The sequence below is a fragment of the Gadus chalcogrammus genome, chromosome 21 (assembly GCF_026213295.1).
Source record: "Gadus chalcogrammus isolate NIFS_2021 chromosome 21, NIFS_Gcha_1.0, whole genome shotgun sequence".
Taxonomy (NCBI): Eukaryota; Metazoa; Chordata; class Actinopteri; order Gadiformes; family Gadidae; genus Gadus; species Gadus chalcogrammus.
In genome coordinates this window covers 17,002,286-17,026,629 of record NC_079432.1, presented here as the reverse complement: position 1 = coordinate 17,026,629, position 24,344 = coordinate 17,002,286, and the positions used below count along the sequence as shown (strand labels likewise).

At 41.0% G+C, this 24,344-nt stretch overlaps 2 protein-coding genes across 2 annotated transcripts; one reads left to right on the top strand and one right to left on the bottom strand.

The window, feature by feature from the left end:
- Positions 1-906: 906 nt before the first annotated feature.
- On the top strand, positions 907-4,046 carry LOC130374469 (rho-related GTP-binding protein RhoB-like). Its single transcript, XM_056581253.1, has one exon. The coding sequence runs from the start codon at positions 1,088-1,090 to the stop codon at positions 1,670-1,672; it is 585 nt and encodes a 194-aa protein (XP_056437228.1). The 5' UTR covers positions 907-1,087; the 3' UTR covers positions 1,673-4,046.
- LOC130374467 (apolipoprotein B-100-like) lies at positions 4,029-18,329 on the bottom strand. Its single transcript, XM_056581244.1, has 26 exons — positions 18,185-18,329; positions 17,706-17,750; positions 17,214-17,326; positions 16,964-17,109; positions 16,541-16,688; positions 15,803-15,949; positions 15,357-15,481; positions 15,064-15,149; positions 14,508-14,958; positions 14,284-14,401; positions 14,014-14,160; positions 13,675-13,886; positions 13,254-13,473; positions 13,002-13,139; positions 12,710-12,913; positions 12,444-12,611; positions 12,144-12,346; positions 11,868-12,044; positions 11,637-11,761; positions 11,312-11,513; positions 10,985-11,157; positions 10,714-10,889; positions 10,476-10,591; positions 9,990-10,363; positions 5,508-9,883; positions 4,029-5,394 (listed from the first exon to the last, which is right to left on the bottom strand). The coding sequence occupies exons 1-26, from the start codon at positions 18,237-18,239 to the stop codon at positions 4,276-4,278; spliced, it is 9,564 nt and encodes a 3,187-aa protein (XP_056437219.1). The 5' UTR covers positions 18,240-18,329; the 3' UTR covers positions 4,029-4,275.
- Positions 18,330-24,344: the final 6,015 nt, after the last annotated feature.

Sequence of the window (24,344 nt, the reverse complement as noted above, 5' to 3'; positions counted from 1 at the left end):
ATGCACTACGAAAACATGATGAAGCAAACAGCCGACAGGAAGCAAGAAGTGTATAAGGATGGAATCCCTTTTATATTGCAGACCATTCATTAGAATATACACATACTAATTGTAATGGATCTTTAATTCGATTTGAAAAAAAAATATTCAGCTCAAGTTCACTGTGTAGTTTTATACTGATATTAGAGTGGGAGGGCTTATTGTAATGTCAACGTTGAACATTAGGTAGACATGCATGGTCGTGAGAGCGGTGAAAAACAGGAGAGTTCTGCAATCCTTATCACACATGTCAGATCATTTTATTACATCTTATTGTACAAGTAGGCCTACCACAAGAGTATAATTCGTAGGCAGCAACAATTGAAGATAAAGTAAATAGAGATCGGCCAAAGTAAAAATAAAAATATCAAAAAATAAGTAGCAGCATCAGAATAATAAATAATACAAATAAAATAAAATCGAGTAAGTAACATGTCCCACTTCATGTAGGCCTATAATGTTTAATCATGTTTTTTATATTTGATGGCCTCGTTATTTAAACTGCTATTTTTATTGTTGTATGGTGCTGGTCCGATTCAGCAGAACCAAAGGCAGTCATATTTGGTCACATTAAACAAAGCAATGCTAGACCATTTAGACCTCGTGATGTTCAGGGATGTCGTCCCAGTTGTGAATAACGGAGAAAAGAAAACGTAAAAAAAAAAAAATGGGAATCCAAATATATGATGACGTCCCTGCGTAGCAGGACTGTGCGGATCCGAGCTGGGTCTGGATCGGGTGGGACCTCGAGGACAAGACCCTCCTTACATCAGGGAAAATGTTGGGATCCAATCACCTCTCGCTTTAACCAAAAATGATCTCACTTCCCCCCTTCCGATTGGATTGCTATATTTAGAAAACGCCTGTGCTTTATAAACGAAGGGCAGTAGTTACTGGCAATGTTCTGTTCAAAACACAGTGCGTCGTCTTTAGACAGTCCCATTTTGTTAGTCTGAGTATCACATGCTTTTACATTGTAATCGAAGAAGAATAAAGTGCTCCCAATGTTATACGCAGGCTATAGTTAGGCTATCGAAGTTGAAACCTAATGGCAGATATACGGAAGAAGCTGGTGGCGGTGGGAGACGGCGCCTGCGGTAAGACCTGCCTGCTGATCGTGTTCTCCAAGGACGAGTTCCCGGAGGTCTACGTCCCCACGGTGTTCGAGACCTATGTGGCGGACATCGAGGTGGACTCCCAGCAGGTCCAGCTGGCGCTGTGGGACACCGCCGGTCAGGAGGACTACGACCGCCTCCGTCCGCTGTCCTACCCGGACACTGATGTCATCCTCATGTGTTTCTCAGTGGACAGTCCAGACTCCCTGGAGAACATTTCGGAAAAGTGGGTCCCAGAAGTCAAACATTTTTGTCCCAACGTGCCAATCATTTTGGTCGCCAACAAAAAGGATCTACGTAACGACGAGACCGTCAAGTATGAACTGTCGAGGTTAAAACAAGAGCCGGTGAAGGCGGACGATGGACGGGCGATGGCGATGCGCATCGGGGCGTATGACTATCTGGAGTGCTCTGCTAAAACCAAAGATGGGATATGGGAAGTGTTTGAGACCGCAACCAAGGCATCCTTAAAACAAAGACGACCGGGTGGCTGTGTGAACTGCTGCCTTTTGCTGTGATGGAACATTTTGCTAAAAGCTGCTTTTTAACACTGGGGCTGTGGTCAAGATGAAGTGGGACTTGTTATGGCCAAGGCCGCAGTGTGTTCAACTCTTATTGCACACACACTCTATTATCACATGATGAATGAATGCCTAACATGTGTTGCTTAGTTAAATGATTCTATTATATGTACTTTAGTACTCTGCTCTTAATATATGAGTAGGCTAAAAACATTTTTGTGGAAGATTTATTTTTGGAATCAACGATAAAATTACACGAAATGGTTTGAAGGCTAGCCTGAGGTCAGTTTCAAATCGATTGTTTCACGTGCACAATGAGAGATTTCATATGCAACTTTCTGATATGGCTATTATGTCCATAAATATTTTTAGCCTCTGGGAATTCAAATCCTTCTGACACGATTACATAGTGACAAAATACAGTATTAAAAAAAGAACGCATCAGAGGCAGAGTAATGGTGATGGCAATAATTCAATTCAATTCAATTTTATTTGTATAGCCCTTAATCACCATTACAGTCTCAAAGGGCTTAACAGGCCAAATATTTGTGACACCCCCCTTTACCCATGCCCCCACACGGGCAAGAAATAATCCTTTGAATTTATGCCTGTTTATAATAATAAACACAAATGCACTAAGGGTGGTCCAAGTTTGCTATCTGTGAGGAAATTTGCCGATGTAAAGTAAAATGTGCATTTGTGTGATTGAGCAATGGTCTGCCTAGAATACCAAACTGCAAGGTTTGAAGTACGACAGTCTGACAGGTAGGCTACTATCACAACACAATAAAGCAGTTGGCCTAGTATTAAAAAAGAAAACATGCATCATAACAAGAGGACTGCTTAAGCTCATGTCCATATCCTGAAAGTGTAGGCCTAAATCTCGGACTACGAAAAAAATATGAAGCAAACAGCCGACAGGAAGCAAGAAGGGTATAGAGAAGGCTTTGAACAATGAGAAATCAAAATAATTGCAAATTAGCCATGGATATGTAAGATGGACTAAATGCAGGTCATTCATTAGAATCTAGTAATTTCACATTGTACTTGATCTGTAATTCGATTCTGAGAAAGTTCAGCCTGTAGAGTTATTTATTCATTGAGCAAAATACGCCATTTGACATTTTTTTATAACAGAGAAACTTTAGTTAGGCAACAAATCGACATTTCAGTTTATTTACTGTGGGTATAAATGTGGTGCCAATGACATGCACATTCCTCCTTTTACCTCTGACTCAATAGCAACAGAAATGAATAGCTCCAAACCAGTCACCTCCAACTAATATATAACTATATTGAATTCAGTCATCAGAGGAAATATATACAATTTTCATATCAGTCTTACCAGCATTAAGATGAAATAGAACAATATATGATATAAATATGAAAAGTAAATAAAGGTAGCCAATAATAGTTCCAGGTATTGAACAAACATTCTGCAACACATGATCCATTCCTTTAGCCGTCAGGCTGTGGTTGGTTCTTCCACAACCCATATGATGGCAGTATCTAGTTGCATTCCCAGTCAGGGAGAATTTGTAACCATTTATTAAAAGACATCCCTGGAATATGATATTGTTGATAAAAAAGTAAGTATTTTGGTCCTCTTTTCAAGCAAGCAGTAGATTTATCTCACACTACTCGACACCCATGGACCCAAGCAAGCCCCAAATGTATAAAAATCCCCCAAATTCCCCTGATTATTGCCCACACCTATCAACAAAATAAATCAACATTTTGAAATCATTTCTAACCCTTTTAACTACACAGGCTTTAAGACTTAATATTTATAATAAATGTTTATTTTTACAAATATTGTGATATGATTGTTTGGAATTATTCTATTATATTTCAACATGAACATGATTTATGCCTGTTGATTTCACATGCCTGTTCAATCACACCTTGATAAATATACAACAAAATTGTGTATTTAATTCTGTCCTACCCATGAAGTCAATTTGTTGCGCAATACAAGTAGAATGAATAGTTAGAGAAGCCCTTCCACCACAACATTTTAACCACTATGTCAATGCTTTTTCAGCCAAAGGCAAGCATCTCTAATGAGATTATTTTTCAAACTACCATTTTATAAAAGTTTCTCTAATATATGAATTTTTTTTTATGTTGACTTGGTTAAATCTTCGACTAGAAGATCACTAATAGTACATTGAATCATTTGAGATTACAAGCTCTGTCTCACTACTTCCAATGTGTGAAAACAGCAGAATAATTCGCTTTAAGCCAATAATGTGATGTTGTGTCGGCTGGACCCAGATATTCTGCCCTGTTGTAAATTATATGATACATAAAATATATAATAATAAATAATAAATAGTCATACACTGGTATATATGCAGTACAGTTTCTTTATTGATGATTTTTTACCGGGGAATTTACACCATTTAAGTATAGTATCTTCAACAAGATTACACATTACAGAGAGAAAATAAACCAAAATAATAGGGTCAGGGGTATGGGCATCATGGACAATACTTGTGTGTGGTTGAAAAACCTTTTTATATGTTGCTACATAATAATTTAACTCCAGACATGCTATTGAGTAAAACAAAACTTGTATGTTGGCAAGTTAGTGGCTTTTAAGCAAACGACGGGAATGGAATGTCAATATCCATCTGTCTGTCACTTACTCGCACATACTGCTCAACTGTTTTTGTATTCATTTTAAGATACTGAATGACATTGTTGTGGAAAGCATTCAACCGTTTTACCATGATGTCAATCCAGGCCTGGATGTCAGCCTGAAGCTGTTCAACAGACATGTCAGCTAAAACATCCTGGCACCTGGTTTTGATAATATTGAAATAGTCCATTACTATTCTTCTGGCCTCAAAAATATGCTTGGTGAAATCAGCCAGGACATTGGAATTCATGGCATCAGCATACACATTAGAAGCCCAAGCAGACACCTTTTCTAGATTTTGAGTGTTAAGGGAATTAAAGAGTTGATCAGCTTTCTCAACTGAAGCATTTATTAACACAGACACCCTCTTAAGAATGTCTTCTAATTGAATATCCCCCAATTTCTTTATCACTGCAATTACTTGACTCCTGATTCTCTTCATTGCAACTACTAAGTCATCAAGGATTTCATTTCCTTTGACAATGCGACTAGAGCCAGGGAAACTGAATTGAAGCCCTCGGAAATTTTCAAGAACTGCGGTAAACTTTCTGGCAACTAATTCGGGAACTTTTACAATTACGTCTTCGGCTACTTCTGCAACAAAGGTGGACATTTTGCTGTAGATTTCAAGGCCAGACATTTTCTCGGCATATCCTGGCATTTGGAATTTGGTCTCTCTGAGGAATTTAATGGCTGCATCAAGGATAATTCTGATGCTCTTTTGATATTCTCTGAGAATCAACATAGTGCTATCTGAGACCCTGCTGGACATTTTAGAAATATCCATATCTTTCAAGTTGTCATAAGACCTCTTTACCATTACTGTACCCTGTCTCTTAACTTCTTCAATCGGACCAGCAAGATTTGAAGCAAGCATGGTCATTTTGTTGTAGGTCTTACCAATTTGAATAGAGACAATTTCCTGGATTTGAAAGGTTGCAGGCACAGCGGTTTTCAATCTCAGCATCATTTCATAAGGCATCTCCGTGTTCCATGTTGTCTGGATACTCAGCTTTTCCCAATTCATTGCAGACATCTTCATGGCCAAGATTTCAACATCATCGGAGGGTGCAGACTGGAAAAGTAAGAATATGTTAATACAATATCATACTATTGTCAGTATAAGCATGTCAAACATCGGTTAAAAAACAACTCGTCAGTCAGCAAATTGAAGGAAACATGGCTTACCGGGTAACGGCCGTAGACTCTTCCACTCACTTGTTGTGGAACCTGAGTCTGCAACTGGAATCCAACAAGTCCACTTGATGGGCAGGACACAGAGATGATGATTCCCTCCTGTGGATTTCCAAGGATCTCCTGGTTGATTTCCATTTTTAATATGGGTAACTCAATCTTTGCTGAATTCTTAATGGAAGCATCCACAGCTCCCTCGGTAAAGCTGATCGTGCTGTCATGGTTTCCCTCCACCATTGTGTGCTTTAGAGAATACAAAGATGCCAGTTTGATCCCATTGACTCGGCTCATTATGCTAGTTCCTTCAATTTGTCCATTCAGATGTTCAAGCGTGGAGATTGAGGAGGCATTCAACTTCATGGTAATATCGCCTTGGTTCATAATACTTGCATCGGTTTTAAGCGTGATCAATGCTGACTTCATGGAGAACTCGTATGTCGCATCACTCAGGGCCGGGATAAGTATGTCCGTCTGCATTTGAGCGAGAGAGAATTTGAGCTTGGCCTCCAAATCGATAGTCTGCTTAGTTGTTGCCAGGAGCATGTTCAGTCCAGTGTCTTCCCACAGAGAGTAGTCTACCAGTTTGGGGCTTGTCAGACCAAAGAATGGGACATTTATTTCAGGAACTGTAATAGGCTGTTTAAGAACATCAAGATTGGCATCTCCATTGACCCGTGCAAAGATCTGAATTTCCCTCTCACGATTGTCCATTGTCAAGTAATGTGAGTATTTGAATTGATTGAACCTTGCAAGACCTGTCCAACTGGCCTGCTGCACATCAGAATTGGCACTGATTGCCATATCATTCTGGAAATCTGTCTTTCCGATGAGTTTCATGGGTAGGGTTACTTTGACATTGGCCTTGTTCTTGGTGTCAAACATCAGCTCATATGGGGCGACCACAGCCAGGACAGAGTTTGCAAGAGTTCCAGCTACTGGTCCGACCAGCTCACCATTATAAGAAGCATCCAAAGCAATTTTCAGGTCTTCAGTCTTAGCCTGGAATTTCATCACAGCCATACTGTTCTTCATGAAAGGACTTTCTGTCTCAACCTTGCCCTCAACGATGATAAAGCGAGTAAAGTGGATATCAGCAGCAACATTTTCCATCAACTTGAAGAGGTCACTCTTGGTTTCGTCGTTGTAAGTCACCTTGGCTGTGGAGATGTCGATCACAGCCTTCATGTCACTCTTGTGTGCTACATCATCTGAGAGATCCTTGAGAGCGTATGTTCCCTGACCCTTGTTGTTAACATTGATAGTAAGAATTCCATCCTTAATCTGTGCATTCATTTTCTGGTTAGCAGAAGCATCACTGGAGAGGCTGAGGAGTGGCATGTTGACTCCGTGTTTGTATGTTGTATCCAGAGAGGCAGACATTTCGCTATCAATGGACAATTCTGCCTTGCTGACGATCTCTGCTTCGTAAGGCTCAGTTGTAGCCTTGGCATTCGTCGTGGCAGAAGCCTGAGCCGATAGGCCAATTAGACTCATTGAGCCCTGGTGGTCAATGGTAAATGCAGTGTGTACAGCCTTGATGTTTTCAGAGAAAGCCAGGCGGCTTCTCTCGGGCATGGCCAAATATACGCTGGTATCCAAAGTGTAGGCAAGGATGTCAAAAGTGGAGGTTGCCTTTGAGTTAAGGTTCATTTTGAACTCTGGAGTGACCGCTGTAGTGGTGGTGTTCGCCAGATCAGCAGTGGTCTGGAGTTGGTAGTTAGGTGAGACAATTTTGAACTCTCCAGAGAGTTTTCCAAAGCAAGGAATCCTGGTCATCTCAGAGACTTTGTCTTTCAGTTCCATGGTGAATGTCTCATAATCATAAGACTTGATGTTTTCAATCATTCTGATACAATACATGCTGACATCCTCCACCATTTGCTTGTAGTCAAAGGCATACATGTCCTTTATCAACTCCTTCACTGGCGCCATTATTTTTTTAAACATAGGCTGGACATCAATTGCTTTAAGAGCAGACAATGCAGACTGAATCCTTTCCCTGATCCTGTACTGTTTCATAATTGCAATGGCCTCATCCATGATTTTCTCAATTATCTTTTCAACCTCATAGTTGGACAGGAACTCTTCAATCTGTACATAAATACGATTGATCTTGTTATCAATGTTGTTTTTCTTGATCCATTCCATTATATCAGCCTTGATTGATTTCAGCATGTTGGTAAGTTCCTCAGTTGGGAACTTGTTCATCATGTTGTTCATGTACTGTTCCATTGATTGAACAAAGTCTTTAAGGTCTTGCATGAGCTGCTGGGGATTAATTGTATCTATGGCATCTTTAAGCTCTCCCATCTTTCCACGAATCTGGGCAGTAATTTCATAGGAGGCATCGATATTCCTCAGCATGTCCATGCTGTTGTCTACCAGCCTCACAACTAGATTCTTAAATTCTTCAATAGTTTCTGGCAGATACTCTAAAAATGCAATCTGAATGAAGTGGGTATCGCTGCTCTTGTCATAAATCACAGAACCAGAGATGGAGTAGTCATGGTTCTCACTGGCTCCATTGAAGAAGGTCGTGGCGAGGGCTCCCTTCATGGCCATTCCCATTTGTTCAGCTTTGTTGAATGCAGTTAATTCATGATCAAATGCATGGTTGTTCATTTTAGATGCAATGCCCACTGTGACACTCTGCTCTTTAAGGGTCATCATGCTGTTGAATTTGTTGTCCATGTTTGTCTTGTAGCTGGCTCCATTTTGTAGCTCGTGAGTGGTTGAAGCCCTGTATTCAAATGACTGAACCATGGAGAGGGGCTCTGCCTTCAGCAGGAACTTGCTGTAGAGCTCACCACTCTGCTCTCCATACAGTTGGATTTCTCCATTTGAATTCAGAATAGCATCAATAGACATGCTGAATGGTGTAACAATAGATTTCACAGTGCTGTCAAGACGGAGAGGCTTAGTATTGATGTTAGCCATGTTGTTGAACTTCATGGTCCAATCAGCAATCTCCATGTCACTGGTATGTGTCATTTGAGAACCCAGGAGTTGACCATTTGTGTTGCACTTGGCAGAAAGGATCATATCAACAAATTTGAATTCATAAGTGTGCCTGAGCTGTTCTTCAGACAACAATCCTGTCGTAATGCCAGTCATCTCTATTGTGTATGGCTTTGCTACGAACTGGGCCTCATTCTCAAAGTTCACTTCCAAAATCCTCAGATCATTCTTTACGTTGACTGAAGTGGTGAAACTCTCAACGTTAACTGTGATGTCATGCTTGTAGTAGTTTCCGGTATTGAGGATGTTGTCTGTCTTGGAGCTTAATGACAGAGATCTGAGTGTTAAATCCAGGGATTGGGTGTTGTCAGTCTTCATCTCACCAAGCGATCCCACCATGTTGTTGGAGAAGGAGCAGCCTTCCTTATTCAATCTGAGGTTCAACCTATTCCTGGTGTTGGCATCAAAGATATTGCTCTTGAGTATACTGTTGAGATAGACCTCTGAGATGAGAGCCTTGGCATCAACATTCAATTCCACTGTGTTCTCCTTAACGGCCCCTTTTGTGTTGATGGTCATGGTGGCTCCCGAAGTGTCAACTGTGCCAGCAAAAACGTTCTCAAAGGTCAACAGGTTGCTCTGTGCAGTTGTGGTACAGCTGCTGATTAGGCCAATCGTGTTCAGGCTCGTAGTTGCCTTGTGAGAGGCACGGCTTCCAAAGATGTTTAGAGAGGCATCACTATTGATCTCAATGCTGGAAGGGTTAATTGAACCAGAAAGCAGAGAGTAGACATTGTTCACTGTATCATCAGCCTGATTTTCTACCCTGATAGTGGCCCCTTCTCTAGTGGCAGTGAAATCTACCTGGTTACGAATCATTTTCTTATCAGCCATCGTGGCAGAGTTGGACTGGATTGTAAGTTTGGCATCTTGGTAACCAAAGGTAAACTTAGTGGTGTGCTTCAGTGGGTCAATGTCTACGTTGGTGTTGGATTCAATCAGTAGTTGCTCATTAGCGAAGGTGGCTGTGGCTTTGTTGAAAACCTCCAGGAACGCAGAATTTACTCTCAGTGTGGCTTCAGTTTTTGCTTCTTTCTTCAAAGGTTCAGCAGAAAAGGTTTGGGAATAGCTGGTGCTGGCTGACATGGATCCAACTGTCAGACTTCCATCCATGTTAGCATCTCCAGTAAGCATATTGGAAGCCAGAGCGTACTGAGAGGTGATGTCCAAAGATGTGTCTAGACCCAGGGGGCTGAAGGCCTTCCCATTGTAGCTGCTAGTAGACAACACTTGGTCTGTGATGGCAATTTTTTCCAAGACCTCAAAACTTGTCTCAATGAATCTGTGCTTCAGAGAGCCACCGACGATAACCTTGATCGCATCTTGGGGTGTGTCACTAATTTCCGCAGCTCCTTTAAATCAAAACAGAACAACATAAGTAAAAATACAGTTATTTTACCCTAAGACATTCTATTTTTGAAATAACATTTGTGAACATATCAAGCAAGATCAACTTACCCTCAGATGTGAATGAGAACAGTTCCATGGGACTGTCAGCGATGACTTTGATCTTTGCCACATAGCTAGGCGACTCTACTGTGTTGTTGCCAGCAGAGATGGTTCCCTCCAAGTTGTAATAGTTGGACTTGACCTTTCCAGACACTTCCATCATTCCCATGAGAGGTAAGGTGAGGTCATAGTCTGAGGGGATGGTGAATGTGGGAATGCTGATCTCCTTGGGAGAAACCTCAAGTCCCATCTGAGGCAGAGAAATGAGCGGTGTGGTGAGCATGGGAGGGATCCGGAGCTCCTGGGATGTCTTTCCTCCGAGAGGCAGTGCAAGAGTGAAGGATACACTGTCTTTGTTGAACTGGTATCTGAACTGGCTTTCACTAGTAAAAAAACAAAAACAAATGATTTTAGAGCACATTTTTACATTGCATGCAAAAGTTTAAATAGTATTTATTTATATATCATGTATATATTATATCTATCACAACTTACAGATTCATGAACAGGTTCTCAGGCATGGTAGGTTTTTCCAACTCGGCCAGGCTGTTCTTCAGAGTGTGAACATAAGGAACATCGTAGGCGAGCTTGTCCATCCAGACATTGCCAGTCTTTTGAAAAAAAAAAAGGTTTTGTGTTAGGTTGGTCTACTATGTTTATTAATAATTCCAAAATATATATGTTTCTTTTCTAAAATTGTGAAATGATGAAACGCATAATGATTATTTCTAACCTGAAGAGCCTTGTTGTAGATATGACGTAATTTCATGTCCGTCTTGACCACCTGCTGGTCCAGGACTTCATTCATAAGTTGCTCCATCCAGTCCTGGAGAGCCTCCGTGTAGGGCTGGAGCGTCTTGATGTCCGAATTCATGTTTGACATAAGGGTAACCTCAGCCAGATCCTTACCTTCAATCAAAAAAATACTCTCATTTTAGCAACTATTCACAACAACATTAGTCTTTGGATGGTTTACAGTCCCAAATAGTTGACATATATCATACCATATTTGAAGACGACTGCCTGGACAGAGTTGGTCGCTGGGAGCTTGACATCACTCTTGATCTCCAGGACAAGGTCCTCAGAGTTTTTCAGAGTGGCTGTGATGGAAGCGTCAGTCTTCATGGAGGGCACTATCATCTGCATCTGCAGCATCGCATCGGTCTGGTCCTGAAGTCTGCAATATATACAAACCCCCCACAAATGGTTAAGCAATTTTCCAACTGAATTCATTTCAACAGAGAGTAGGTGTCACATTTCTCTTTAACAAATTGTCAAAAGGTTTTGGACAGACAATCGAGCGCTTGATTGAGGGTAACGTATTGACTTACTTGGCACGGCCAATCAGAGACAACTGGGGGATGTTCTGGTTGGTGATGTCAAAGGTAAGAGATCTGCCTTTTGTGGTGCTGTCCACCATGCCAACTCTGATGCCGGTCTCCACCTCATAATCAGGGATTTGCACATTGGTGGTGAAGACATTCCTGTTCCTGTTGTATTTCATGTTGACAGAGGCCTCAGTTGACGCAGCGCCTAAAGTCACAAAGGGAAGCAAAATATTTAAAGTTTGTTAGAATTTGTCTCTTTAAAAACTGGGCATACATAGAATATATGAGCTAAATATTGATGATCAATGTCAAAACAATGCATCCGTACCCTCTGCTTTTAGGGTCATTTTCAAAGAGTCCACCTGGCGTCCTTTGCCCTCTGTGAGGAGTTTGTAGGCGATGGTGGCAGTGTACTCAGTCACATCCCCAGTAGGTTGGATCTCCACAGCAAACCTATGGAGGGCAAATGCTTAACTCACACAAACCCATCTATAACAGTAAAACGATCCAACATAACAGATCGAAACGATGTTAAAGTAGATAAAGGAGTCGAACATACTTAGTCTCCCCAGTCAGGGGGAAGTAAGGAGCGTTGTTGATGCCAGCGGAGTAACGGGCTGTGGTGCAGTACTTCAATCCCGAAAAGAAGGGTTTGCACTGTACAACGTTTGTCCTGCCTTCGTCTTTGGCTGAGATCACTTCCTCACGGCCATTGTTCACAAGTAGCACATTATTGCTGTTTCAAAGAGAGAAGAGGAAAATAGGGGTTCTAAATCATCTCTTCCCATACATGTATGTTATAGGCGGGGACTCACGAGGGGTTTGTTAGCGGTACCTGACGCTGAAGAGCTGGGTGGAGCCTTGTGGGGCAGGGAGAGAGAGCTTGACTTGGTTGTTTTCCATGGAGATCCTGGCATTCAGAGCGCTCTCGTGGTATATGGTAGTATGCATCGCAACATCGGTGTCTACAAACTCAGGAACATGAACTCCCATCTTGGTCACCAACTCAATACCCATAGAAGGCCTGAAGGACACTTCCTGTTGTACGGAATGAAAACAAACATAATCATTTGATTTGCAAGACTATTTCTATAACCTGGGCAAGAAGGTTACAGGGGAAAATAAGAATACCTACCATGTTCGGTGTCATGCTAAGCCCTCCCTTTGCTCCAGGAGCAAATATGCCAGCCATGGCAACCTTCAGAGGGAATCCGGATCCGGTCGCCACAGAGGCTTTGTTGTCCATGAAGATGTAGTGAGCAAAGAACTCGTTGTCTGTGTTGGAAATCAGTTTTTGCATTGTCTGATGAAACAGGGAAAGGGGGAAATAGTTTGATGAACCAAATGAGCATAATCAACATAAAAGGTAGTACATACAACAGGATGAAGAGGAATAATTACCTCTGTTGGAATGATCTTCATCAAGATATCGGAGTACATGGCAGCGTATTCAGCGTAGCCCTTCAGGTCACTGGCCTTGATGTAGCCCAGCTCGGTGCCCATGATCCTCAGGTAGGCCATGGCCTCAGGGGATTCCTGGGCCTGGAGCTCCTTGACCAGCTTGTTGAAGTTAGCAACAACCTCCTTAACGAGGTTCTCAGGTACCTATGGAGGTCAAAACGGTAATTGAGATTTAAACACAAATAGATAGTTTTACATTTCTTTATAGGAAATGTATCGACCAAAAGTATACCTTATTTCCATTATCCTTGGTGAATGGCATTTTGTCTACTGCCCAATAGAGTGCCTTTGAAATGGTGTCAGGGAAGAATCCGTTCTTTCCGAACAGAGCCTCGACAGATGGTTCAAAGCCCTTTCCGTCCATGCCGATCTACAAGCAAGCGACACGATTAAAAAATTGGAACAGTCAGGTAATGTAGAAAACATTCATTACTTGCAGACATTTAATGACGTAGCCCATGCGTTGAAGTGTTGCTGTTCGTACCTCCCACATATCCACGGTGTAACCAAAGACCTCCATCGTAGTTTCCAGCATGACCTCTCTGGGTAGCTGGCTGCTGACGTCGAAGATGATGTTACCCTTAGTGTTGGCCTGCATGGATTTATGTGCCATTCCCAGTTTGTAGTTGCGTGACAGAGTGGTGTAGTCGGTATGAGTGGGCACATCAGTGTTCTGCAGGACTTCCATAATCCTCTTGGCAAGCCTAAGGGGAAAAAAATATGGAAGGAACCTTAGCAAACATAATTATAATGGTGAAACAATTGCTACACCTGCACAATTATGTTTGTTTCTCGCCATGACTGTCCTACGCTGCGCTGAGTCACTGGGAAGGGGAACAAAAATTAAATCTGAAAAATAACTTCAAGTAACATTTGTTTCTGTGTACACATGTAGGTATCCTTACTTCTTGGAGTTGCGATCCGTGGAGGACACAATGTTGTAGATGTGAGATGTCACAAAGGCCTTGACCTGTGGGTTCTGTTCCTGCTTGAACAACTTCTTGACCATCTCCAGGTCACTGGTCTTGGGATTCCTCATCAGTATCAGGTAGGCGGCCAGGCGCTTCTGCACTGCACCCTTGGCGTATGTGGCGACCCTCTGGAGGTTGGCACGCACCTATATGGTAACACAGAGCACAGAGCTGATCCACCTGTGTCCCCTAGTGACTTGAGAGGCAAGAGGACTTCTGTGTGTATAACCTTGGCAAGACATATAAGCACGACGACAAGGGAGTGCTATTTACCTCATCAGTGAGCTGCATGCGTCTGAAAGCCTGGATGGCGGCCAGCTGAACGGACAAGGTGGTGGCAGGCTGTCTCATGCACTTGAGCAGGGTGCTCTTAATAGAGGGATCTGCGGCTTCCATGGCCTCTCCCATATTACCAACAACCTAGAAAGTGAGTAAGGAAATTAAACAAATGAACAATAATTGTTGTTTTAATATTGAAATTAAGCTTACCATTTTACGTTTTAATGGAATAATAGGATTTAAGAAAAGCTAATGGCGACCTACCCTCAAGGTCAGGTAAGTGAGATCTTTTTCCCCAGGGCAGTCTGAGCTCAAAAGGGATGCGATGAATTCAGCCACAGCAGTGATAGCAGGGGTGACCTGCTGGTCGGCCTGGAATTGTCTGGAAACGACAGGCAAATGATAAGATATAACAACCTGCAATTCTCTCATTCTCTTTGTTTAATTTTTTTCTGAAGTTATTGGATTCTTTAGTTTTCTTCACTTACTTCCTGACCACATTGCTCAGGGCAAACATTATTGGCTTGCTCTGCTTGTACTGAGCCATGAGCAGCATGTCCTTGAGCAGCAGGGCAGAGGGGCTGGGCAGCAGGCCCATGGCGTAGACGACGGCGTCCACCTCGATGGCGTCGGGCTCGAAGGTCCTCAGGACGGACAGGATGGCGCTGGTGCACTCGGGGGTGCCGCACTGGGCCAGGGCCTGCCATGTCAGGCTGCTGGACAGCTCCATCATCTCGGGTGTGCAGGTGGTCAGGACCTCATCGTTCAGGCCCCGCAGCTCGGTGACCAGCGTGTGGAAGATGCTGGCGCGCCGCTGGCCTTCCGTCTCCTGGGCCAGAGTGCTCAGTTCCCTCAGGCTGGCAAGGACGGCCTCCTTAGTCTGGATGATGGCCTTGTCATCTGTGGCTTCCATGTGCAATGAGCGGAGGTTGTTGGCGTCTTCAGAGAGGGAGGAGATAGAAGAGGTTTAGACAATGGCCACAGGGACATTTCAGCGTTGTGTGTCTTTTAGTAAAATGTGCTCTCTAAAGCCTTTCTACTCACTGTGGTTGAAGATCCTGTCGTTGATTTTGTTGCTTTCCCTCAGGAACAAGGTCTGGCTCACCTTGGTGGACATCCCATACTCATTTCTGTTGATGGTAATAGGTGGTCAATATTTCAGCAAATTAATCATTATAGTTGGCATCGTGCCTCAAAAATAATTCTCGAACTGTTCGGATTGGACTGTATGTTGACATGAATGTTAACGTGAACATACACGTGAATAAATTCACGTCCAACCATAATAGAGGGCCGAGAATCAATAGAGCAGAGCTGTGTTGTTGTTCAAAACTTACTGGCTAGAGAAAGGCAGGAAGAGATGTTTCTCAGTGCAGACTGCGGACACCATGTGTTTTTTGCTGGCATCAAACTTGTAGTTGCAGGTCTGCGTGCTGCCAATCAACTTGCTCAGAGGGTAGTGCTGAGGGTTTGAGGAAGACATTTAATGTTTGGAAAAATGGAAAAAATGAAGAGCACTACATGATAGAGAGTTAGAGTTCATTGCATCAAAGCACCACGAGTATACATCAAATACCCTAATGTACACAAATACAAATAAGAGCTGCTGTTGAATGTTTTGATTATCTCTGATATAATATTAATAAGTGTTATGACAACCATTCATTTGTGATTAAATGCTATCCAAATGAAAAGTACTTGAAAAACAAACTAGAGTCATAACAGGTTTGGGTAAAAAAACAACCAACTCTACGTTTAATATCTACAAATGGACCATCCATACCATGCCAGAGATCAGGGCCAGGGGGCTGGTGGGCTCTCTCTGGGGAGAGGCGCTGCTGCATTTGGACAGGTCCCGGCTGACGGTGACATCGGTTGCCTCTCCCGAGGTGACGGTGAAGTCAGTGCCACATTCTCCGTGCACGGTGGTCTGGGGGGAACAAAATGCATGGATTGTTGTGAGAACATGAAAGACAGGTGAAAGAAATTAATTGCTAATCGCTTGGTTTTGGTTATTTGCATATTATTATTATTATTATTAACAATAATAATGCATTATCTTAAGTAGTAGAGTAGTAGTAGTAGTAGTAGTAGTTATTGAAATATAGTAAAATATTGCTATTAATAATTACTCATAATAATATTCATTCAGTATTACCAACATTAGGTACTTTTGTTAAAGGCGATTACGGTTAAAAGATAATCCACATTTAATGGGATTATTTGCCCTATTGAATTCCAGATTAGATTAGACTACTTGTTATGACAGCAACGTGGATGTCATCATAGAGATAAGCATGTGGTGGACTTTGACCAGCATGTGGACTGCCTTTGTGAGAACATGATGTTACAGGATGCTATTTACCACCTGCGTTTGGGGCTGCTTATCTTGCCATTACGCAAATTGTTTATCTGGGTCTAAAATACAACAGATCGTACTCCCAAACCTGAATTCTATGTTTTGAAAATCCAGACGGCTTCACACAATCACACGCGCACAGCACACACACTCAAAGCCTACCATTCCTCGGCTCTTGTCCTCCTCCATGGCAGGCACCATCAGGGCAGAGACGATTCCCCTCTTGGCGTTCAGGATGCTCTTGGGTTCTCCCTCCTCAGGGAACAGGGAGACTGCATTCTCAATGTCCACCGTGAACATCAGGGCGTTCCTGGGAAAAAGGAAAGGGTTAACTGAGCCAATCTGCATTACCTGTGCTTCCAAAGAAAAAACGATTTTGCTTTTTGTTTTATCGTGTTTTTTATTCGATTATGATTATATAGCGGTCTGCTTGATTTGTGCTTTCATTTATTTACATAATATATTTCATGAATAAATGTTAGGAATAAATGCATCAATTAATATGGGAGCATCTTCAAATCAATATCTGGATCACCACTATGTAACACACAACAACTGGATTCAAACGAATGCCGGATCTCTTACTTTTCCATGGCAGCTTTGAAGGCCTCCGAACCGGCAGAAGGTCCAAACACCGGGGTGCCTTGCTCATCGATGCCGGTGACCTCGGTCAGAGAGCAGTCCGTGGTGCGCAGGATGAAGCTACACGTCTGGGGTACCTCGAGCTCAACCTGTGCCACAGATGTGAGGAGTTTTTTAGGTATTCTGTCTTTCTCCAGACACTGAGGGGGAATGGTTTGTGTTGGCAGGAGAGGGGCAGGAGTTTGGCGCCTACCTTGCAGGAGACTTTGGGGCCGTTCTGGACAGGAGTCGCTCCCTTGACGCCATTGAGTGTTTCCACTTCGTAGTCGTACGCAAACCTCCTGAAGTTCTTGAATCTTTTGGCCACTAAAAAGTTGGAAGAATAATTATTTTAATTAAAAGGCGGATCTGTTTGGTGAGGTCAGATTTTAAATAGTTGCAATCCTATGCCAAGAAGAAAGGAACCATGGACTATGGTACAATCATGAATTGCTAATCAACAGTTAGTAGCGTTGACTCAGGTATCAAAAGGATCTGATAATGATGATGATGTCATCATAACGGGGTCAACGGGCAGCGTACAGCTGCTGATGAAGTCAATCTGAACTAAATGACTTCAGGGAACATAAACTGTCTTTTCAATCCCAAAGCTAACTAGGCCTACTTTAATCAACACTACACAACTATATTGTTCTAATAGCATCGATTGTATTTCTTATATTGCTGATGACTTTGTACAACTTACAAAAACATGTTGAAGATGATCCATCAAGATTTCCCGCTTCTTGTTCTGTAAAATGTCAAAAAATAAGAATGCTTGCAAATTTGGAAAGCAAGGAAACAATGATTCTCTTCCAAACATACCATCAATGCACGTAAAATGTTATGCAAAAAATCAGAGTTTGCGTTCAAATTTCCCAAATATTTTGTTTAGCAGAAATAAGCATAATATTATACTTAAGAGATCATAAAGAACAACAATGGAATTCCCATTTGGGGAACATTTTTACCATGAAAATTAAACGTAAAAATCTAATGTTACTCCCTCGAATAGTACACCGTATTCTTCATTAAATTCTTCAAAACGCCATTCAAAGTAAAATCAACCCACAGATACAATTTCACAAAAACATAAAAAAGATTCTCCTCAATCCAAATCTACTAAGGATTTAGTATTGGCATTGTAGACCTCAATCATTTAGTTTTTCTTCAAAAGGTACTCACGGGCCAATGCGTATGTTCCCAGCAAGGTCCAAAGGAATATCTTAATACCCCCCATGATGGGTTTAGAAGGAGCTCTTTGAGTTCCTACAGGGTAGTCCTCTTGTTTCCGTCAAGACTGATCTCTGAGCTTTGTCTCTGTGTCTTTTATACTTCTCCCACCTTACTGTATGGGATCAGCATGAGTTGCAGCAACGGTACTGCCCTGGTTCCAAAGTCTAAGCCGTCCTTGTGGCAGGCCAAAGGTAAAAGCATTTCACAAAGACTTATCTGTCAGCACTCGGTGATGATGAGGCTGATTGCATCAAATTAAAGAACAGTTTCAAAACCATGGGGTTGATTATTCCAGGTTGAGTATTTTTCCATACTTGGGTTTCTACGGATGCTGAAATAGATTTGTAACTCTGGTATTAGAAATGTTTAAGATATTTCCATAATAAACACTTGAAGGACATCACCTATCTAGAGAAGGGACTCAGGTCATAATGGAATTGATCACTTTTGAACCCTAGGCCCGAAACACAATAACTCAACAAAAAGTTACACATTCAATCATTTAAACTTTCAAAGGACGTTCAACAACTTCTTTGACATTATAAAATACATGTTGAAGCCATGATTGATGTTCTCAAAACAGATACTAAGTGATGTGTGTGGTTTTATAGAAGGGAGGAGAGGAAACGATGGTACTGTTATTATGGTGCCTCACTGAAGACATGTTACACGAAGCCAAGATACATTGATGAATAGTTAATGAAAATTAATAAAAACAGATAACAATATTTTTGATGTTTAGTCTTAAAATCAGTACTATATTAAGATGTCCTGGCATAGTCAAAATAATCAATAATCTGAGAGGAATAATGTTGCACTTTGGGTTTCAGGCAGCCACTAACCTTTTACCCTAATTAGCGAAGTCTCAGAAACCTCTGTATCAGGATGAGGTCATGCACTCTGTCAATGCAAAGAACTAGTTAATCAGGAAGAGAATGCATTACACAAGGAACAACAAGGTCTAAACCCATGATAACCAAAGGAAAATGGCTGTGGGGTTGTTGATTAATTAACCACCCATCTATGTGGTCAATTGTACAAAAAAAGCATTGGACACATTTTAATAAAGAGCATCGGATGGAGTAACTTCATTATTTTTTATTTAAATATCAAAAGAACAAATACAATCAAATAATAACAATAAAAATAATAATACAAATAATAATTCATTATATTTTGGTAGGAAAACAATGACAAAGGCAACCGAATAAAAACAATTGCAATAAAAAACACAACAATCGCAATAAATGATTATCGTATTCTTAATAATAGTCTTTTTATTGTTCCAAAACGTTGCCAATAGTTACAACTCTACGGTATCACCATGAACACACAGCTCAAGCTCTGGTTATCAAAAGGAGTTCCAGCAGTGATAGTATAATTGTGTCATGTCTGATAATCAAACAATGAGTAGATGATGTGTCTGGTCTTCTGCTCTTTAGCATCCTGACATGTCATGCCACTTGTTGTTTCTTTCCCTGTGTACCCCAAACCAATGGATCCTTACTCTGCATTTTCAGATTCAGATTCAGGTTTATTCTTTAATGTCCTCACAGAGGAGAAATGTGATCACAGTGAGTACATACAAGTGGCACACAACACAACACAGGCCATGAACGTTTGTTTTAATTGAACATATAAGTGAAATCAAAGTCACAATTTAAGCATTTCAGCAGTCATGACACAAATTACACAAGGAAGTTTAACTAAAGTATATCAGTAGATTATAAAGATATGATTTCATTAGAAATATGAACCAGAATTCTCTGTATGACAAACAATATCAATGCACTTGATTGGTCATTGTTTGAAATGAAATGTGAGACTGCAAATCAATGGTGGGTAGACATTCGGTAGCATTATCCAGCATGTGTCACTCGATTACATGAACAACACCAGCATAAAACAAAAAACTGGGATAATGTTCAGTTATTTCTTCTTATTTCTTATTCTTTGCTCCTAACCCTATGTACAATTTTTCCAGTGTATCTCTGTTGAGCCCTGTAATGAAACACATAAATTTGTGTTGTAACTCTGCAACATATTGCATTACAGTGGTTTAATTTATCAGTGCAAACTTCATTTTATGGGTGCCAACCAGGAGTTCAGAAATATTTTCAAAGTAGGACTAGGACTAGGTTTGTATATATAGATGTGAATATTAGTTATGAAAACAAACAAGCATTTATTAAAAACAATATTCAACATAGAATACATAGTTCACAACAAAGAAAAGAAAGACAAAGGAACAGGGGCATAACAACTATGCAATAAGTTCACCTTTGATTTAAATATGCATCGAATTAGACCAATTTAGGCCATGGCCTCGAAGTTGGAGTCTGTCCCACACAGAGATAATAGGTGGTGGATACTGCCACCTAGCGTTAAAAGCTCCATTCAAAGGACTTCTAAAAATGCTCTGTAGGAATGTTTAATGGAAAAAGTAAAAAAATAATAATCGAAGGGCTTTTTCAAGAACATCAGTCAAGCTATGAAGCCTGGCTACTGGCCAGCCGATTAAAAGTTACATGAAACCTGTTGATGGTTTGACCCCCCAAAGCTGACTCAATAAGTTAGGCAACAGCATGAGCAGATATAATTAAATAACATTTTAAGCACAAGATGCGCATTGAACAGAGATAAGCCTGGACAGTGGACTCTAGGTTAAAGTTCTAAAAGATTGGAGATGTTTGCTGGCCGGTTACAAATGCTTGTCATCAATCCTTTGATCAACAGTTATTCTAAAAATAATCTCAACTACACGAGGGAATAATGTTAATGCTCAATGCTAATGATCTACCTTTACTGGCCTGAGTTATCCCGCACGGTCTTGTGATCCATCAAACTCTTCAAATAGTTGAGTGTGTCTAACTTTGGTTTCCTTCAATCGAGCCCTCGCAGAACAAGGTTCATAAACTCTTTCATGCTCTCCAATGCTTGGACATTCTTTTTACATGGGAAGTAGGCTTAGAAGTGTAAATGATGTCCATAACGACCTTCATCAGAAGGTGTTCAGATGTGGATCCGTTTCTCTAAACCGGCCATGTCATTCAAATATAGCAGATGACATCTTCCATGACCTGTGTCTTTCATATAGGGAATGACATCTTCCATCGCTTGAATAGCCTTGAGTGGGATGTCCATATCCTTCAGAATCTTCATCTACATGTATATTTTCATTTCAGTTTTGAACTGATTGAGGAGTTCCATAACCCTGACTAAGATTGCCTTACATTTTGCAACTAAATGTGTGCATTGCAATCACAGCATCCGTGTTAGTTGGAGATTTTCCTCTGGTTCCGGATCCCATTTTAAGACAGGGTATCACTAACAATAATTTCCTTTGTAGCAGAAACAATTACCTCAACACAATATGCAGGGTTAATCATGTAAGTGGACTGAATTAAAAAAATGTGGGAATAAAAGCCATCATATCTTATTGACAATAAAGGCCTTTGTTGAACAATAAAAGGCCTAATGTCCTGAGAAAGGGCCTTTTAAAGGGTCAGGGTTAGGGTTAGCGGTATCTGTCTGCATTAGTACTGGGACCATCTGCAATAAACGTTTCATGAGCCTCTGTGTTTTCATAATTTTCGAAAGGCAAAATAGAGCATATTCCTTGTTCCTGTTTTAAAAAGGCTAGTAAAGGCGCTGTAGGTTATATTTAAGAGCTAGCTACTCATGCCAATTAGTGTTTAATTATCACACAGCTTTGTTGAATGCTCAATTCTTATTGGTAAACGACAGCATTCTGAGGTTTGTTATCTTTTATAGCAGACCACTCCTATGTATAACAGACTGTTGCTATGGATGTAGCTCTTCCTTTTCATAGACTCTAAAGGACCTGGATCATCTCACTCTGCAGAAAGAAGTCACAAAAAATTGCTCATTCAGAAAAATAACTTTTTCTTCTATTAATTTATTTATTTTGAGAGCATCAAACTTTCAATTCATGGTTCCTTGCTGCACTGTCCCCAGTACAGAATAGAAAAAGAGATCGAGAACACACAGAAAAATAATTATAGTTACACATATTAGGGTAGGCTCATCTTAAGAAAGCTCCTGAGTGTGCGTTGCTTGGACGCATGCAGTTCCAACCGTATCATTTCAATCAAATCCTTGCTTTGATCAACAAAACTTTTATTTTGTGTCAAAATATAGATTTTCTAGGGAGCAGTAATCAGCTGGATAAGGTAAACCCCACAGGACCCCGACCCCTGTCTGTGTTTACAGCTCGCTGTCCCTTATCCTTACTTACTGCCCCCCTCATTGCAAAGTGTACTCAGCCATGTTTCCAGCAACCTAAAAATAAAAACAGTTTCTGTTTAAGGTACGGTTACCCTGTAAAGCGGTTGTTTTAGTTAGGTATGTCATCCTTGTTAGAGTCCAGTTTCTAGTATTCTTTTTCATGGGTGGGGAGGTTGCAGGATTTGATTTAGGATTGTCCAAAGCCTCAATTTTGTGTTTTGGGTTTGTGGATTGTGTGATGGCTGGGTTAAGCAGCCTCACCTGGCCTAATCCATGGATATTAAAGCCTGCTTTAATATCCAAGGATATTAAAGCCCACTTCAAATCCCAGTTGCGTTTATGCATGTAGATACGTAGGGGGGGAGGGAGCATTTATTTTCAAAATCTTTTCAGCTCTTTTCTTCTGTCTCTCTTTACCTACCCTAACCCTAACTCTCAAATCTTATCTTTAACCATACGGTAGTTCCCATCACCTTTGCAATGACCATTTTAGAAATGTTCCTTCATGAGATAGCAGTTTCTTTGCGCTGTCTCTGGAAATTGAATGAAAAAAACTCAACACACTGGTCAGCTCAACACAAATGGTAGTGTTACGTAATTTAAGAATCTAAGCTACCCACACATAGACCAAATGAAGCAGGACCAAACATATAAGCCGTAAATACCATACATAGCCACAAGGGGAGCAAGACCTTACTGAAGGTTGTAATAAATACTTTAGCCACAGAAGGCAGCACCACAAACCAGGCGAGAAAGCCGAGGGTTATCTCACATCGGCTCCCCCCCCCCCCCCCCCACTACTTCCGGACCGCGCTGGTCAGACCATGGCTGTTTCCCAAAGTGAAGGCTGCAGCCTTGCTAGGACGCGTCCTTGCTAGTCGCCTCCTATGGAGATGAGACTAGAGTGCTAGCTCGAGTGCTTCCTAGCGTTTGTAACGTCTGACTTTGGGAACGACTTGGTAGTGTGGAAGCGCTTCCGCTTTTTAATACTGCGTGTCCGCTTGTAAACACATGTGCGCTTATGAATAAAACATGGCAGCAATCAAGCTGATCGATATTTATTTGACTTTTGTCTGTTATGAATGCGGTCATTTCTCCTTCGCATGGAGCCTCTTTGGGGAAGTCACAAAAGCTTTGTTGTGGTTGATCGAATTGTCTTTATTAAAAGGAAAATCCATTCAATTTTTATAAAACTAAGTGAAATTGTCTGAGAACTTAATTCATGCATCACATTTACAGTACGGTTGATTACTATTATGCAGGGGGAAAAAGACAAAGAAAGAGATGATAAACGTGTATTTATTTGGATATATGATCTGATTCATTCATTCATATATGCCTACAATCTACCAGTGCTTTGAACACATAAGTATATCATATAAAATACAATTATATACGTTCATTCAAAATTACAAACATTGCAAATGATCGGTTGTGCATTAATTTTACAACATTGGATAGTGGCACTATCCCTTCCACCGGCAAACAAATGTTTGTGCGCCACCCTAAGGCGCACAAAAGCCTCCGTTTGCTGGGCTGACCCTAAAAAAAACATAAAACATAAATAGGTATACATAAATAATGTAATCTTGTGAGAGAGTAAATTGACATTGGTGACAGTGGTGTTTAACACCAGCTACGTCCATGCAAAATATAGCAACGTATCATTAAGTTGCAAAAACGTTTGAAAAGTGGCACAGGCCTTTAGGCTTGATTATTTGCATTAACATGATGAATCTATAAAAAGCAATACGGCACAAAATATTTCTGAAAACTAATATAACTTCACTTCGTTTGAACGTGTACTTCTCTGTCATTTTCAAGAACCCGCCCAGTGGACGCAGAGGATTGTGGGTAGTTT

Bases quoted from the DNA above. Each gene is read 5' to 3' on its own strand.
- LOC130374469 (XM_056581253.1), top strand. From the start codon at position 1,088: ATGGCAGATATACGGAAGAAGCTGGTGGCGGTGGGAGACGGCGCCTGC.
- LOC130374467 (XM_056581244.1), bottom strand. From the start codon at position 18,239: ATGGGGGGTATTAAGATATTCCTTTGGACCTTGCTGGGAACATACGCA. The intron at 15,150-15,356 runs GTAAGTTTTGAA...TACCATCAACAG, and splicing joins TTCCTGCCTTTCTCTAGCCA to AAATGAGTATGGGATGTCCA. The intron at 14,161-14,283 runs GTAGGTCGCCAT...CTCACTTTCTAG, and splicing joins TCACTTACCTGACCTTGAGG to GTTGTTGGTAATATGGGAGA.